Below are 18,613 nucleotides of genomic sequence, written 5' to 3' on the forward strand. Positions count from 1 at the left end.
ACGATTTCAATATAACATGTTAAAAGTAAATAATATTAGTGAATATTGGCGTTATTTTTTTAAGAAACACTTTTGGGTGTCCAGAACGAATTACAAGTTTCTATTCATTCTTATGGGAAAATTTGTATCGGGAAACGAGCTTTTCAGGTTAAGAGTAAAGTGATGGAACCAATTAAACTCGTAACCCGAGGTTCCACTGTATATATATACACATAGGTTTTTGTTTGTTTGTTTTTTTTTGTATTTTTTTTTTTTAGTGTCCAAGTACAGGCTGTATATACTTGTTATGCCTGATTGGTGTAGGGTTAGGGTTTTCCTTTAACAAACCCTGCTTTTACTCTATTTGGATTGCAGTATGAAGGGAAGAACAGGAACCAACTGAAACAGTGACTCAGCCTGTGAAATGAGGCTATGGGGGAAAAGTTTCCGAAGGTCACTAGTGACCTGCAGTGCACAGTCACCAATCTCACACACACAAAAAAAAAGCCCAGTAGAACAGAAACCACACTCCAAACTTTACAAAGACCTTTAAACCTGAACTGATCCCATGGTGCTGGGTGTGAGGCTTTGGCCAGTCCCTTGTGCTGTGCAGAAGTAGCGTGAGAGAGAGTGGAGGCAGGCTCTGTGCCTACATTACACACACGCACAAGCGTGCAAGCACACACACACACAAACACACACGCACACACTGGGGTTTTTGTTGGGACTCCTTGGATGAAAGGATTCTATTCACGTGTCCCAGAAATGACTTCCAACGCATGTGTGTGACGAAGACGAGGAATATGAGGGCATGCGTGTGGGCGAGCTTTTACAGAGCAAACGGAAACCTAGAAACCTCTTTGGTCACATGACCCTTTTAGCAATACATGCAATGCTAAAGGAAAATATGAATGTGATAAATTTAAAACAAGTAACTATACAAAGAGCCTGGCGAGTGTGTGATATATGTTTTGTGCGATTTTCTGGCCAAAAGCTTCAGAATTTCAAATCCACTTGGCTCTCCACAGTCCCTGTCTGTCCACAATCTGTCACGGCAGTGTGTAAAAAAGTCGGCCAGACTCCAGCGAATTGAAGTTGTCTAGCTTGCAGGATTTGCACTGATACCATTAAGAAGTTAATTTTTATTACATTGCTTAATCTAGACTAATTCTGGTGATACCAATACTATAAAATCCTGTGCCATTTAAATGGAATTGATCAATTTATGCATACGAGGTGGTATCCAAAGGTTTTGAGACTAGCTCTGTTTACAAGAAAGTACAGTGCATCCGGAAAGTATTCACAGCGCTTTACTTCTACAAACAATTCCCTATAATCACCAAGTGAAGAGAAGAAGTGTGTTTAAATCTATTGAAAATAAAAAGCAAAACACACGTACATAAGTATTCACAGCCTTCGCTCAATACTTTGTTGAAGCATCTTTGGCACCAATTACAGAATCAAGTCTTTTTGAGAATAATGCTACGAGATTGGCACACCTATTTTTGGGTAGTTTCTCCCATTCTTCTTTGCAGAACCTCTCAAGCGCCATCAGGTGGGCACCATGCTTCACTGTAGGGATGGTATTGGCCAGGCGATGAGGGGTGCCTGGTTTCCTCCAGACATGACGCTTGTCATTCAGGCCAAAGAGTCCAATCTTTGTTTCTCATGGTCTGAGAGTCCTTCAGATGCCTTTGACAAACTCCAGGTGAGCAGTCATGTGCCTTTTATCGATGAGTAACTTCCATCTGGCCACTCAACCATACAGGCCTGATTGTGAAGTGCTGCAGAGGTGGACTCCCATCAAGTTGTAGAAACATCTCAAGGGTCATCAGAGGAAACAGGATGCACCTGAGCTCAATTTCGAGTGTCATGGCAAAGGCTGTGAATACTTTATGTAAATGTTTTATTTTTAATAAATTTGCTAAGATTTCAAACAAACATCTTTCATGTTGTCATTATGGGGTATTGTTTGTAGAAATGTAAGGAAAATAATGAATTTTAATATGTAATATAAAATGTGGAAAAAGTAAAGCGCTGTGAATACTTTTCGGATGCACTTGACTTTATCTATGTTTACACACTATCAACTACAAAATAGTCCCCTTGCTCAGCAATCCAGCGCTAATTATGAGAATGTATCCTGGAAGTCTTCCCAACGTAGCGAGCTTTGCTTTGCCCTCTAATCTTTTATATTGTCTCTATATCTTATGCATCTTTGACAGAATTGCCTTTAATCACCTGATTTCAAAGATGATAGTGTGGCAAAAGGTGTGTGTCCATTGTTCCCTCAGAAACCCAATCATGAAAAACATCCATCCAGTCAGCAGTGTACAATCTCCAGACTAGCTCTGGATGTAGTTCATGTTGAATGGGCTCAATGTGGAGACTTCCTCACCTTTTTGAAGACGCTGTCTTCTCCCGTGTCAGTGCTGCTCAAGCCATCCGTGTCGCTGCCTGTTTCTCTGAGGGTTGTGCTGCCTGTGCTGTGCCGAGCTGGAGACAGAGGACTCTCTGCAACAGGCACATGCACACACACACACACACACACACACACACACACACACACACACACACACACACACACAAACACATGTGTATTTATATACTACTTTCACTTCTCAATTCTCATAATCACTCGTAGTTGGATATATTTACCGCAATGAGAAACACTGAGACTTATACTAGTTTTCGACATTCGCAGAGGATTTAACAAAACTTCATCAAACTTTCTTCCACTGAAACGTCTCATCTAAATCACCACTACAGTCTTTCCATTCGCTTGTACAACCGATAGTCTGAAACGCATTGATAAACCAAAAGACATGCAAATGTTTTACTAGCAAAGCTAGCCCTTGGCTAAGTGTCAGCATAGCCACATATGCACAGGTGGCAAATGTACACACATCCTTCACTCAAGTAGAAGTACAGATATTTATGTTTTAAGAGATTTTAGTAAAAGATAAAGTACTGACTGCACTTTTTTTTCACTCAAGTTAAAGTAAAGAAGTTTCGGCTCTGACGTACTTAAGCAAAAAGTGGCCATTACTACTACCTGTTTTAGTGTCACGCTGGTAACTGGACCTCACATCATATTATTATATCAATATAAAAGAATTTCAAATGTTGTTACCTAATGAATGTATGCAGGCTGAACATCCACCATATAGAACACAAGCAGAGAAAAGATGATGATGATGATCAGGTGATCAGGAATGTCTCTGTTCTCAGTCATGTTTACATCACTGACTCCCTCTGTCTCATCCACTTCAGCTAAAATTCTTGTTTCCTTCTGCCACGCTCATTGTTAGCTTTGTAAACTAGCCTACGTCTGTGGGAAACTATACACCAGTGGTAGATTGAAAAGACGCGCAATGACAAGAAATAGGTTGATGGGCTGAAAACGGTGCCTAGTGTGAAGAATAAATATTGATTACCTTTTGAAAATGAAATAGATAGTACAGACCGTTGTGTACAAAATGTAATGAGTGAAAGTAAAAAGTCGTACAAAAAATAAACAGTGACGTAAAGTACTGATACCAGAGAAACCTACTTAAATACGGTAACGAAGTATTTGTTATCTGCCTATCTGTCTGGTGTTTGTGACAGCAGACGAATCTCCCATCACTGCATATCTGTCAGAGATTCATTAGCTGTCACACACACACACACCACAGATGCATGTGAAAAATAGGAGGGGCCTATAGCTGGGCCCACTTTGTCCACACGTCCCGCTAATGAGGAACACTGTTCACGTTTAGGAACAGGTTTAACTTTAGTCACCCGAAGCTAATCTCATGTTCAGAGAGCATAATATACAAACATCCTGTATGGGTATAAACATTTCTACTTGAAAGCATAAAAAAAAAGAAAAAAGTTTCCATTTTGTGTTTGAATCTGTCATGCAGTAAAGCAAGACCTACTTTCAAGCTCGGTATGCTCGCATGAGAAACACTAAATAGCCGACATTGTCCTGAATCAGTGGTTTAGGGCCTTTAACAAGGCACATGACTACTGGAACCTTTACCTTTATCAGAAACACAAGTTATCTATAGCACATCCTGCCACGCATCCTGTCATATCACAATCAAACATCAAAGCAAGGAACAAGACCTACACACAGCTGGTACGCAAGAAGAGCTGTCACGAACAATGAACGCATTGTGCCTTGTGTCAGACCCCCACCTCAAGCAGGCCCATTCACACACTTCACAGCTGACTCACTGCTGGCTACTTAGCAACCGCAGGAGACCCTATGGATTCTGCCATAGCCATGACATTTCAGTGATGTCATTCTGTACACTGGTATATTTGCTATAAAGGTGTGTTTGTCTAAAATAAATGTTTTTTTATTTTGATTACTAGCAACTGACAAACTCAAATGGTGTGTGTGTGTGTGTGTGTGAGTTTTCGAGAAATACAAACCACACATGAGACTTGACTTCCAAATCTTTCGTGTGCGTTCCATTTCCTTAAATAGCATGATGACCGGGTGGCTGATGTGTTAATTTACTGTCATTGGTTGAATTTTCGGGGTAAGTGCAGCAGCATACACAAAAATAGCATTTACAAATCCTTGTACAACTTCAACTGATAATAAAATAATGTGATTCACTGTGTGTACATAGTATACTGTACACACTACCAGAGAGCTAAACAACTAACAGTTTATAAGAAAAAAACGAAGAAAAACATTCGCCTTACCTGTGGATGCAGAGCTGTGTCTCTTCTCTAGAGGTCTACTGTGTGGGGGGTTTTCGAGACAAAGCGAATGCCCCTCTCTGTGAATCTGGAAGTAGAAACAGGAAGAAATATTAATCATGTGACTGTGTCTAACTGGAAAAAGTGGGCTGTCACACACTTATACACACACACACCTCATACTGCAACATGTCGACTCTGAATAGAGAACTTCCGATACATACACGGACCAGGCATAACATTATGACATTAAAGCATTGTGACCGACAGGGTTTTGCAAACATACATCAAAATGTATTTTAAAATAAAATACCAAATACATTATCTTTAAGTTTATCCAAATAAACTACAAAATACAGCAGTCATGCCATGTATCAAAATAAACCTCTGTAATTTTTTTTGTATTTTAAAAAGACTTTTACAAGGGACCATGATTTAAAAACCCATCAATTGGTCTATTTGATCTGTTCCTGACTCGGTTGATTAAGTAAACAATGTTTGATAGCAACAGCTTTTCTCTCAGTCGAGTCGTGCAATAAATCTGACATATGCAACCAGTTAACAGATCAAATATTCACATCCGATATCCCTGTGATCTGCCAGATGAAAGTTAGTTTTAAATAACGAAGAGTTTAATGTTTAATAGTTTACGAATACATCATAATTGTATCCTAATTTAGTTACTTGGTGTTTGGTACCGAAGGGCTACTTTGCATCAGCAACACGGACTCAATGACAAACAAATCATTCATAAGAAGACGACTGATGGCACCTGCATTTGAGTATAATCATAAATCTAATAATATGTTATGTGTCAGGCAGTCATTCCTGTAATGGTGTGCAAAATCATGTTCCTGCTAAACAGCTACTTCAATAAGGGTACAATATTCCGCAATCAAATATTTATTCATCATTCATTGGACACCTATTAGAAAGCATTTTCTGTTCTGATCTGGGCGAACTACTGATTAGGTGCTAATCAGAGGTCGCATTTTTATGATGTCATCATGTAGATGTCTTACAAAGTAGTTTACTGTATTTTAAATCCCCATCAAATACAAATTACAAAATCTTATTTATTATTAGAAATATGTATTTGAAATATATGTATCATAAATACTGTCCATCCCTGGTGATTGGTGACGTGAATAACACTGATTATCTGTTCATCATGGCACCTGTTAGTGGGGGGAGGATATTATAGGCAGCAAGTGAATATTTTGTCCTCAAAGTTGACGTGTTAGAAGCAGGAAAAATGGGCAAGCGTAAGGATTTGAGTGAGTTGTGCTGGCTGGACGACTGGGTCAGAGCATCTCCAAATCTGCAGCTCTTGTGGGATGTTCTGGTCTGCAGTGGTCAGTATCTATCAAAAGTGCTTCAAAGAAGGAACAGTGGTGAACCGGCGACAGGGTCGTGGGCGGAAAAGACGAGTTTCTGTAGCTCAAATAGCTAAAGAAGGTAATTTGCTGTTAATGCTCGGAGGGTCGGAACTGTTTTGGATGCAAAAGAGGGACCAACACAATATTAGGCAGGTGGTCATAAAGTTACGCCTGATCTGTGTATATGCATCTCTAATACCTGATAGCATTCTTGCAAGATCGGATTGTAGAAATTGAACAGAGTGGAAGATTAGTCATATTAATTAAGTAAAAATGGTTATTATGGACATGGTTCCATTTTATCGAATTACAGAAGTGTGTCATTTAACAATCACTGACTCACACATGGCTGCTGAGAGCATAGGGTTAAATTTAGTAAATGGTTTGGTCAAACTATATGCCAAGGCCTACAATGCAGGCCTGTTTAGCTCACAGACCACACACAGCACTTCGCACGAGACTGAATTGAAAAAAAAAAAAAACCCCAGCAATCACTAAAAGCTATCGCATTCTGAGTGGATGCCTTGATTTCAATGAGAAGTGACTCATAGCTTCAAACATTATGGGGTTCCAAAAAACAAAATCAGAATATCTACCAACAGTTTGGTATGGCCAACTTCCATAGTAAGAGTTTCATTACAAACACTGTGTTTCAAACAGTTACTTTCAAAGATGTGCTTCTGGCAACCTTGTCCAATCTGTCGACCATATCGTTGCTGAGAAAATCTCATTGTGCCATTGTGTTTAAAATTGGTTTCCTGAATGCAGGTATGTAGAAGTGCTTATGTGTGAATGTGGACAATCCGATCAGATTGCTGCCAAAAAATATCAATGGAAAGTATTTTAACTGACATTTATTTAAATTAAGCAATTTTTTCTAATAAAAAAAAAATGACGCCTTCATGATTTGAAAAAAATATATATTATTAACTTACTAACAGCTTGCGAATCCTAATCTCCTATTTGAAGCCTTGTGTAAATGACTCCAAATTCATTTGCTATCCATCTGTCATTTTGTTTATCACTTGGATTGAGGCAAGCAAGTGGTGCATGAATGTTGTTTGGTTATGTTGTATGCACATTGTGTGTGGTTCAAGTGGGAAAATCAGTTTAAGCAAAGTTTTGCACATTTTGTAGCTACATTAAATCACAGGTTTGCTGTTATGATAATCACAATCACAGTGTAAGCTTTTTAGTAGTGCAACAATAATCAGCCACCCTTTCGTCAGGAGACTGTGGGTTTAAATCCTGCAGATGCCACAATCAACCTGTGCTCTGTTTTCTGCCAGTCACAACAGCACCAGCCAACCTTGAGCATATGTAAGCTCTTGTATGTGGAAGAAGGCAGACAGCTCTGTCCTTGTGCACTGTTAACACTACCTTCTGAGTTTGAAATGATCAGAGGTGGAAAGTAAAGAATTACACTTACTCATGTTATTGTAACTGAGTCGTTTTTTTTGTGTACTTCCACTTTTTAAAGTAGTTTTTTTAAATCTGTAATGTTACTTTTACTTAAGTAAGAGAACCTTGTACGGGGCCACATCCCCAGTTAACAGGAAGGAGTTGGCTGGTGGGTGGGAATTGGCAAATGACTAAATTGGTGGGAAATAGGAGAAAAACCCAACCAGCACAAATAAAGAATAGTAGCAATAATAAAACCCATGCTCTCAAGCACTATGGATATACTGTATGTACAAGGTGGTATGAAAAAGTTTCACAACTAACTCTGTTTACAAGAAGGTACTTCATTTATCTACTTTTACAGACTATCACCTTCATAGTCCCCTCGCACAGCAATACAGCGCTCCCAGCGTTCCTGCCACTTCTCGAATGTGTCCTTAAAGTCTTCTTTTTGAAGCGTGTCAAGCACCTTCTGAGCACCAAATCTGGCGAGTGGGGTGGTGAGGAAATGTCGTTTCCGGCAAGAAACACGTGTGTGAAAAGAGCTCAGTCACATTAGCACCGGTTGCACAGCTCCCGATGCACACAGGATGATGTCTTTTGGGAGACTGGCTTATAAAGTTCGGCGCTCCCTGTGATTGTGCGTGTAGCCGTGTGCTGCCATCTGTTGGCGTGTTACAAAATGAAACGTTTTTGATACCACCTCTCATAGCAATCTTTCTGTAGCCACCACCTGCTGCCACTAGATCTGTTTCCAGTAGGTCCATGTTTAGTTCCACTATCTCATTTTTACCCGTAAATACAGCGACGTCCAAAATCCCAGCCTACAGATGAGAACACCTTAACAAATACTACAATCCATAATAATTGGAAAAATGGAATCCATGAAATATAATTTCAGAATTTCTTAGTATTTCCTCTTGAACTAATGCTGTCAATGGAAAGAATTCGATTCGATCATTCGAATAATTCAATAATCTCATTCCAAACATTTATGATCACATAGTAAACTGAAAATAGTGCGGAAACTCCAATATTGACTAATTCTGACCAGATTCTAAAATTTTGGATCCCAATATAAACCACTACTAGTAAAAAGGATGCCAACTGAACAGTGAATCAGTGTTGTTTTTAACTGATACATTCGGAGAACACCTGGAACATCAGCTCACATGCTGACCAGCAACCCAGTGAATCAGTCATAATAAACCAGTTTAATAGCACGAATAATGTCAGCTTTTGATCCCTATAATGTGAGAAAGGTGAATACGTGTACTCCATTAGCAATGTTTACTAAGCTCTCATGTTACACACGATACTAATAGCATCGGGAACAAAGCTTCCCAAAACAGAGATGTGAGAATAAAAGGCAAAGTGCATGTTCACCTGGTCGAGGAACAGACCGTCACAGCTCTGCTGCTTTGTTAGAAGCAAACGGCGTTTTTGTTAAAGAGCTGATAACAGGTTTTTCAAGAGCAAGGATGGGTTGGGACGGGAACAACAAAGTGCAGCCACCAGGGAAAAATGGGAGAGAGAGAGAGAAAGAGGGAGAGAGAGACCGTGTGTTTGTATATGAGGGGGTGGTAGGAGAAAGAGTGAGATCGAAATAAAGGAATCAAAGCGAGCTTGGCCATGATTACATATCTTCTGATGTTTACTGAGGTGGGTGAGGGTTGTGGGTGAGGGTTGAGCATGGGTACAATTTCCCCTTTTTGGTTGAAGGCTAATTGGTTTACAGCACTAGAGTTTGAAACAAAACAAAAAACGCACAGCATCCCTGCACAGTTTATTAAGCTATTTACAATACACAACGCTCTATTGATGAGACCTTCCCCACTGTGCTACTGAGTAGCCACAGTGTGTGCGTGTGTGTGTGTGTGTGTGTGTGTGTGTATGTGTGTGTGTCTTTTGAGACGGCAGGCGAGAGAGAGAACACAGCCCTCTGTTGTCCTACGCACAAGCCTCGGGAAGTGCCTCCGGAGAGGGCAGATACGCCTGGAACACACACACACACACACACACACACACACACACACACACACACACACACACACACACAGAGGTCCTGCTCTCAGCAGTTCCCACCAGCATGTACTACTAATATCCCACAGTGAACACAGGGGAAAACCCCGAATACAGACACTAAAGTGATAAAATGATTACACTTAATAGTGCACGCAAGTTGAACTAAAAATAAAGCTGAAGGTGGTGGCATGCTAGAAGTACCACACGATATAGACATTTTGCAGGTGCTGAAAGCTAAGAATAAATGACTATTGAATATTATACTATGATTATGATCAACATCAAAGCAAAGTAAACTGTGCTTGCTGAAAATATCAAGAGAAGGAACTACAGTATCTGTATTCAATATAGGTTTGTAAGCACAAGTTCCTTGCTAGTAGCACTAAACTACTGCAGCAAACACTAGCCAGACTTAATACTAGGTGAGTAAAAATAACAACACTTCCCCAGTGTGTTGTTCTTAATGATTACTCGCTATCGGTCAGCGATGACTAAAAATTCTGTATTTTACCCATTGCTGTCCACGAGCCATGGTGCCTAATGTTGCATCACTATATTGACAAAAGCACTGGGACACCTGATTCTGCGGTTCTTCTCTAAGCCAAGAAGTTGAGGCACACTATTGTATAAAATGTCTTCGGATGCGTTACATTTTCTCTGCACTTGAACTACAAATCTTGAACCTGCTCCAGCATTACAATGCCCTGTGCACAAAGCACAGATCCATGAAGATATGGTTTACATGGGATGGAGTTGAAAATCCAACCCAAAGTGACCTGCTAAAGAGCTCTGACCTCAACCCTACTGAAAACCTTTGGGATCAAATGGAACCCTGATAGCCAGGGTTCCTCACTTTACCTACACCAGTACCTGACTTTACTAACACCTCTGGTGGCTGAATGAACAATAACACAAGCATACTTCAAAATCTGGTGCAACATCTTTCCAGAAGAGTGGAGGTTATTCTAACAGAATATGGGGATTACATGTAAAATAAGATGTTCTAAAAGAACATGTGAATCATATGGGCAGGTGTTCACAAACCTCTGACCATACAGTGTAGCTACTGCACCACATTTAAAATCAACTGACCGGTAATACTGACAGTAAAACTGACAGTGCATAGATAATATTACCTATTGTCGTTGCACAGGTACAATGAAATTAACTGTCAGTCTTTATGGCGCATAAACATAAAATATAATAAAGTATTAAAAAACGTAAACATAATTGATCTGGAAAAACGTAAACATAAGTGAGTTGCTTAACTATGTTTAATCCATATAAAGGTGTTGCAGATTTAATAAACACACTCCGAACATAAATACATAAAAAATTTTTTACAGAGCTAAATAATATATAAGCTAAATTTCCTGAACGAGTTTTGGTATGTACAGTAAATACATGCGCTTATTTATTACAGTATAGTCATGTTTTCCTTTATCTGCTCTTATTAGCCATAAATGAAACTCAGAAGCATCACAGCAATACATTATTGAATCTGCAATGTCTTTCTTTTACAATTCACTCGAAATAAACCAAGAAAAGGTTTATAGTCAGGGATCTCTTTCAAGTGATTAAGAAACGCAGCACAGATTTATAGCTTCATGAACTCCCGGCTGTCCATGGAACCGACTTTAAGAACCGGTGTTCGCTTCTCAATGGGGCAGAGTTTATCTCAGGAGTACTAATGTTACTTCTGAATGAAATACAGGTGTAGTGCTTATAAGTCAAAAACCATCATCTCATTATTCTCGCCATATCATGCATCTCAATATACAGGTTTACTCAGAAACAGTGAGCAACAAAGTAGTGAAAACTTACTGTGATCATGTTTATTTCAATGATTTTTTAGACAGACAGACAGACAGACAGACAGACAGACAGACAGACAGACAGACAGACAGACAGATAGATAGATAGATAGATAGATAGATAGATAGATAGATAGATAGATAGATACTTAATTCATCCCAATTGGAAATTGACAAAAAATTATTATAGAATTATTATTATTATTATAAAATATTATGTATATAAAACAATATCACAATATCCTAAATCTCAGAATACTTCATGGTCAAATGATTATTACTTTTGTAAATTTATATTACAGTACATTTTCCACAGGGGTGGACGATGTAAAGTAGAGATGCACTCTGTAATATATTACTCCAATAAAAATAATAGTGCTCCCTTTTAACTTTCACTTGAGTAAAAGTACAACAGTATCATAATTTATCATGGCTATAATGATCCTAATCTCATTGTTGTCACAAGACTCTCACTTAATCAACTCAGTGTATGTGAAAGACTACTATTACTTTTAGCACATCACTCTATTAACAGAATAATATTAATGAGTTAAACACTGATTGATATCTATTAAACTTATCATGGGCCCAAAACCTTCTTTTCAACTACTTAAAAAACAATCACGCAAATATGGCCACGAGCCAATCAGAACAAGTTCTAAACAGAGCATGTGCTCTGCCCTGATTGGTGGCTTGCTGCGTGTTTGACCAGTTAAGTTTTTATTCACTCATAATTAAAAAGGAACGACTGATTTAGCAAAATGTAGTGAGATATTTCACTTTGAAATGTAGTGAAGTTAAAGTAAAAGTCTCCCCAAATGCAAATACTTTTTGTATATACAAATTACTATTACTTCCTTACTGTCACCAATGATTTTCTATTACAGTACAGTATATATTGTATATTGTTTATGACAGTATATACAGTAGATTTCTGCCACTGTACTGTTGAATTCTTCAATCTGATTGGTCGAAAGATCGGACTGTTGTTCCTGCTCTGATTTAGTTTAAAGTTAATATAATCTTTAGTAGTAACTCCAACAGGGACTTATATTGCAAATAATCCATGTAATTTAATTGTACTTTTTCTTAAAATGTGTTCATGATCATTTATATGATGAAATAATGGTATACAAGATGTTTACTGCACATAAGGAGTCTCTGGTGTCAGCACTTTGAAACAGTATGTTTTCCGCTAGGAAAAAGCCTTCGGGACAGAAGAGCTCTCTGTATTGGCAAGCTGCATTTTTAGTCTTATTAACTTTAATAGAGAAAGAAAAAAAAAAGAAAAGGCACACAAAATGATAATAGTTTATACACTGTACACTGTATAATTTATACAGTGTAAGTGATAGGCGATTTTTCCATAAAATGAAAGGTAACTATAAATGGTTGAAAACAAGTAAACAAAGCCTCAAAGCCTGTATTAGTCACATATCCATTATAATGAAATTCTTTTCCTGGGGTAGATCATGTTAAGATCCATGGTTAAGGGCCCCAGTGGCAGCTTGGTGGTGCTGGAGCATAAACCCCAGACCTTTTGATCAGTAAGAGCCTTAACTGTTAAAACACCAGAACGAGGAAAAGTAAACACTTTGGGATGTGCTGTAAAAGTATCACTGGGTTTTTTGCACTGGGACACCACACCATTTTGTCACTATATATATATATATATAATCCATGTGTAGTGCATATAACTATATCACTATAAATAATTCATCCTTCTGAATGTTTTAAAACTAGCTCAATAGTCAAGTCAAGTCAAGTTTATTTCTATATAGCGCTTTTCACAATGGACATTGTCTTAAAGCATCTTCACAGAATTTAAGATCTAAATCTAAATATCTTCACAGTGATGTGCTAGTTATAGACATTATAGACAGAAGCTGGTGCTTGGTCTGTTATTTCACTCTTACTCTCTTTCAGTTCTGCAGTTTGTTCAGTTACAGACCCCTAAACCAAACACACAGTGCATGCTCCTGCTGCCCAGCATGTTCCCAGATATGGCCTTAGGTCTCTCACTAGAATCTGGCACTACCTCTTTTCTCATTACAGCTCTGTAGCACCAGAGAAAGGAGTGTGCAGGGGCGCATTAGCACGCCTGGTCAAAAGCCCATCGCTCCAAAATGCACCCAACATAAACACACATGGTATAAAAATAAACGGTCCTAGGACTAGCTCTGGATGCATGACTGATTGAGAAGGCTGGAAAACAAAAACAAAACTTTCTGTGCGGGGAGAAAAAACAAACAAAAAAAAAAAAAAACAAGAGTGTCAAATTTGTTTCTAGTAACGCTTCCAGTATCCACACTGTTGCTACGTTCTTAAGAGGAGCATTCTCACAGTGTTCCCTAGCCGGGTCTTAAATCTGCAGCAGCATCAACAGCATTGAGATTTCAGCTTAAGTACAGTGGTATGAAGTCACTTGGCTGAGTTCCCTGTTTCCATCAGTCTCTCCAGGCCTTGGGCCAAAGGAAACCGTTAGGATCGAGACGCTGGCTTCCAGACTGCCACCAAATTCCCCCCCTCACCCCTTTTGCCTGTACAGTCTTCTCTCTCACACACACACACACACACACACACACACACACACACACACACACACACACAGATTACTGCCACAGTACTGTGCTCAAGCCATCAGAAAGGCTTCAGCACAGCCAAAGTGAAAAAATATATCTTGCCTTAAGGAGTCATTAAGTGGTGCGGGTTTTCAAAACCAAACTGAGGAATGTCTGCTGACTGACCGGTTCATTACAGCCTTCTCTGCTCAATCACAGGCATCTGTGCAGGAAAGCATAATGATCTAACCAACTGACTGTAAGAAAAGCCTGTAATTTTATGTTGAGATTTAAAAAAAAGAGTTCTTCACATTATCAGCTAATGTGCATAAGAAAAACAGCGCATACACAACACCTGTAATTTTCCTTTACAAGGTCTATAGCACATGGACTCTGACTGGGGGTCAGACTGATCTGACTGATTATTTGGAATTAAAAAAAAGAAAAACACTAATGAGTCAAATCATGTCTTTAGCACGGCCTTCTCATGGAGAGTAGTGGGTTCCCAGGCTTGATTCATCCCCATGACACAAACTGTGCACCCACCCACCCACACACACTACATCAGACAGTATGACATATGATTCCCCCTGGATAGTCATCGCTTATAAAAATGTCCTTAATGAAGAAATCGAACGTATGATCCAACTTCCCTTCGATCTGATGCAAATGCTGGATTGACAAGGAAAGCTTTTTGTGGTCAACTTCCAAAAGTTGTCAACTGACCAAATGAACACAAAAAACACCAAAACAAAACAGACCCTCTTACCTTTATTAAAACCACATCCACAGCTCGTCCTCTTTTAGCACACAGACTGTACCTCCGCTTGTGTCTCTCGTACATTTTCCCCAAAAGAGTAAGGAAAATTTGGTCCACAAAATGGGGCTTATTTCCAACATGAGGCCCTTACGAGCAAACGTCTCTGCTGCTGGAGCTTTTGGAAAAACGAGAGACTCCTAATCTTTCACATCTGTGTGAAGAGCCCGCCCCTTTCACTCGCTCAACTTCGTTCAGCCCCTGTCTCTGCTCCCCCTCTCTTTCTCTCTCTCTCTCTCTCTCACTCTCTCTTTCTCAAACACACACACACATACAGCTGCATGTCCTTTCCTTCTGTACATATCCACCCATACACACCCTTTTTCACCCATATTCACTGCCCCCTCCCACTCCCTCCCTTTGAATCACACCTATGAGCTCAGTTCCTGAGTTACAGGGAAGTCTGTGCAGTGTTGCTGATTGATAACAGGTCTGCATGACCTCACGATTTCAATTGGCGTGCCTCATGTCTTCGGTGATACATACACACGCAAAAAAAAAAAAAAAAGAAACGCCATGAGTAGCTGAGTAGATAAAGATGCCCAGAAGGTTGCTTAAATACAAGGCAACACTTTATACTGATTTCCCCCATCTGTTTATTATCCCTGCAGATGAGATAAGCAGGAATCCCAGCTTCAGCCTGGCAGGATGCATGTGCACACAATTTAATACAAACTTCAGCACAAACTTGGAAAAGCGTGAAAAGACAGCTGGCCCCGAGGTCAATACATTAAACTGACAATTCCATGCAAGAAAGCACTGAGTCCTCCCTAAGGAGGGGGATCAAATTAAAGGCTGTGTTCTTGTTCAGGCAGAAAAGCTCCATGTTTATGTTTTACCCACGGTTAAAAGGGATTGTTTATGACTATGCATATTCAGTGTCAGAAGTTGCAACAGTGTTTAAATCGAGAAAGTTGTGGGAATTCGGAGTCAGTTTACGCATGTGCTTGAGATGATTCTCTGTCTTATTCAGATTATGCAAATCTCAAGTGTGTAGCTCATGTCTACAATGTTGCCTCAGATTGCCTCCCTCCGTTTTTCAATAACATCCAAAGCACTTACTTTAAGTATATAAAAAAAATTGAGATAGAAAATAAGGGCTGATCAAGACAATTACTTTTTATTGTCAAATGTAACATAAAGAAAAGCAAATGACAAATAATATATAATAAGGCATAAATATATATATATATATATATATATATATATATATATATATATATATATATATATATATATATATATTATATATATTTATATGGAATCTATATAGGAATTTATGGTAATTAATTATGGCATCATATTCAAATATTTAAACATAATATAAATATAAGCATTTTATGGAGGACTCTGTTATGGAGGAATGCACAGTGCATGTGACTGATGAATGGGCAGCAATTGGATTAAATCTGGTTGTTTTCACCGAGATTATCCTTCAATAATTTCTCAACTACATTAAAGTTCCTTGGTATAGGCTAATCTTCAATCAGTATTCAGCAGCTTACAAAATAGTACTTGATGCATCACAGCACAGTTATTTTGCATCACATATTTTAATATTATGCATGGATAGTTAACCACACAGTGCAAAAGTCACAAAATCAAAGTCCGAAATTGTCGAAATTGTAACGTGTCCACAGGATTGATCGATTTTTCAATGTTAGATTTCATATATGAGAGACGACTCTATTTTCAGTCAAATCCACCCTGTGCATCTCACAAATTCTAAATATTTTGTAGTTTTAGCTGAGATCTGACAAATCAACAATAATGTAACTTATTCCTGTTTGCAAGAAGTCTGTAGTGTTTTGATATTAGGACTGTTTGCCGGTTTTCCTGCCAAAGGTAACAATACAAGATTCAAATGTAGACTAAATGAAGGGAGTCAGAATCGGAAGGTTAGCGGTTTGGTCCGCACTTTAATAGCAAAGCTAATTAACCTTTTTCTCTTTTAGCTTTATTGCCACTTTACTGCTTCTTTCCACATAATAAAAACCTAAAAAAAAAACTGTTATGAGCGATGGCATTCTGACAGACGCTGTTGGACTACACTGCTTCAATGTTCTCCTATTAAAACTTCACTTACGTTCATGCGACATGCACATGGAGAACAAAAGCAACACACACGCGCGCGCACGCACGCACGCACGCACGCCCTCCCTCTCTCTATCTCTCTATTTCTCTCTCTCTCTCTCTCTCTCTCTCACACACACACACACACACACACACACACACACACACATACACACACACACACACACACAGCCACATGGCTTTCTGTTATCTGTCTTCTCACCCACCCCTACCGGTTTGACCTCTCCAAAAGTAAACACTTCCACATTGCTCCTTAACTTCACATGCTAGCTCAAAGTCAGCTAGCTTTGCTTTGACTAGGCGAACACAATGGAAGCTGCATTGCTTGGTAACTCCGGCCCACTCTCGAGCACACTTGCGAAGCCCTCAGGAGTGCATTAAGTAAACAAAAGCAGAACTGTCGGAAATGTCACCATGGAGAGGAGCTGCGAGCAAAGTAAATTTCATTAAGTGTCCTGGCTGGGAGTGCAGTGGCCAGATTGCATTGTGTATACATCTGCTAATGTGTGATCAAAAAACATGCCTCATTGTACACAAATTGGCCGCATGGCTGGGAACTGGTTTATTGGGCTTGTTTGTTTGTTTGTTTGTTTGTTTGTTTGAATGTTTGTTTAGAATATAGTTTAAGCATGTTATCTTTATCAAGCTTGTAGACAACATTGGAAGTGCAGAAAACACCTCTGATGTCGGTTATAGAAAAGAGTGGCGCTGGAAAGAGCAAAGCAAAATGCTGCATCGGTGGGATAATGGAGGCAGCTCGGTGTCAGTGGCTTTTTACAAGGGCAAACACTGCCACCAATTGGACGTGCAATTACAGCATATCTGCTGTATCTGTGACCACCTGTTGTACCTTCTGTATGCACTCATTCCCTTTAGTGAAAAGAATTCTCGCTGAAACTCGACTCAAAGCAGAAGGAAAGCATTTCTGTGGGAAAATATTTCAGTGCGCGGCTTCACAAACTCTTCCCATAAATGCATACTTTGATGAAATGCTTTGCCAGAATTTTCACATTGAGTCTAAGCATTCGTTTTGATCAATTTTTAAGAGGAGGGAACTGGGGTGGGGGGGGGTGGATAATCCATGTGTAATCCACACACACACACCCAAATCCTTTGTGACTAACACATCCTGGATTAAAGAGGAGACTTCCTGCTAGGAGGGAACCTGGTACTTACCATAGATACGTCAACACCTCCGAGACACGTCTCTAGATGCGGGTCCGGGGAGACACGTAGCTCTGTAAAGACATATTTAGACACAAGCAATCGATCAGACAGCTTTGAAGGAGACGTACAAAGTTTAACTAAACAAATTGGTAGCAATCTGGTCTAAGATCCATTTTTAGATTCCGGGTTAAGCATGGAAAATACTGGTCATTTTTCTTTCGGGCGTGATTAATGAATTTAAAAGCGTTCCCAGCTGTGCCGCTCGAACAACAAAACAGAGATGTTTCTGAAAATAACTGGTCCAGCTATGTCAGTTACTGTTATGCAATTCCTCAGAGGTAACAATAAACCTTATGAGCGTGAACGTGCGTGAAGAACAAAAACAATTAGTCAGGAAAAAGGGCTGAATGGAAGACAGCGATGTCGTCTTTGCTTTTCCTGGTTATCGCGCTGACATCACCCCGTTGCTAAGTTACACTCTTGTAAATATATCCTGGGATACGGGAGCACGCCCCATTTCCTCCTGGCTTGGGCAGGATGGAGTTACATGGGCTACTTTTAATGATTCCATTGGGTTTGGAGAGAAATAATTGCCGTGCTTTCGTTAATCATAGAAAGCCTTTTCGGACTCTTCCTGCCATTGCCGAGTCAGAGATGATCTAATCGTGGCTTCAC

At 39.4% G+C, this 18,613-nt stretch overlaps 1 protein-coding gene across 8 annotated transcripts in view; it reads right to left on the bottom strand.

Annotated features, from left to right (window-relative positions):
* The window catches only part of LOC124390811 (A-kinase anchor protein 13), a 77,740-nt gene that overhangs the window by 33,111 nt on the left and 26,016 nt on the right, over window positions 1-18,613 (bottom strand). For all 8 annotated transcript variants that reach the window (XM_046856849.1, XM_046856855.1, XM_046856853.1 and 5 more), the window contains exons 8-10: window positions 17,948-18,009; window positions 4,684-4,768; window positions 2,378-2,493 (exon numbers count right to left, since the gene is read on the bottom strand). In XM_046856849.1, the coding sequence (XP_046712805.1) occupies window positions 2,378-2,493; window positions 4,684-4,768; window positions 17,948-18,009 (263 nt within the window). The remainder of the gene's footprint in view (window positions 1-2,377; window positions 2,494-4,683; window positions 4,769-17,947; window positions 18,010-18,613) is intronic.

Source organism: Silurus meridionalis, chromosome 9 (genome assembly GCF_014805685.1).
Source record: "Silurus meridionalis isolate SWU-2019-XX chromosome 9, ASM1480568v1, whole genome shotgun sequence".
Taxonomy (NCBI): domain Eukaryota; kingdom Metazoa; phylum Chordata; class Actinopteri; order Siluriformes; family Siluridae; genus Silurus; species Silurus meridionalis.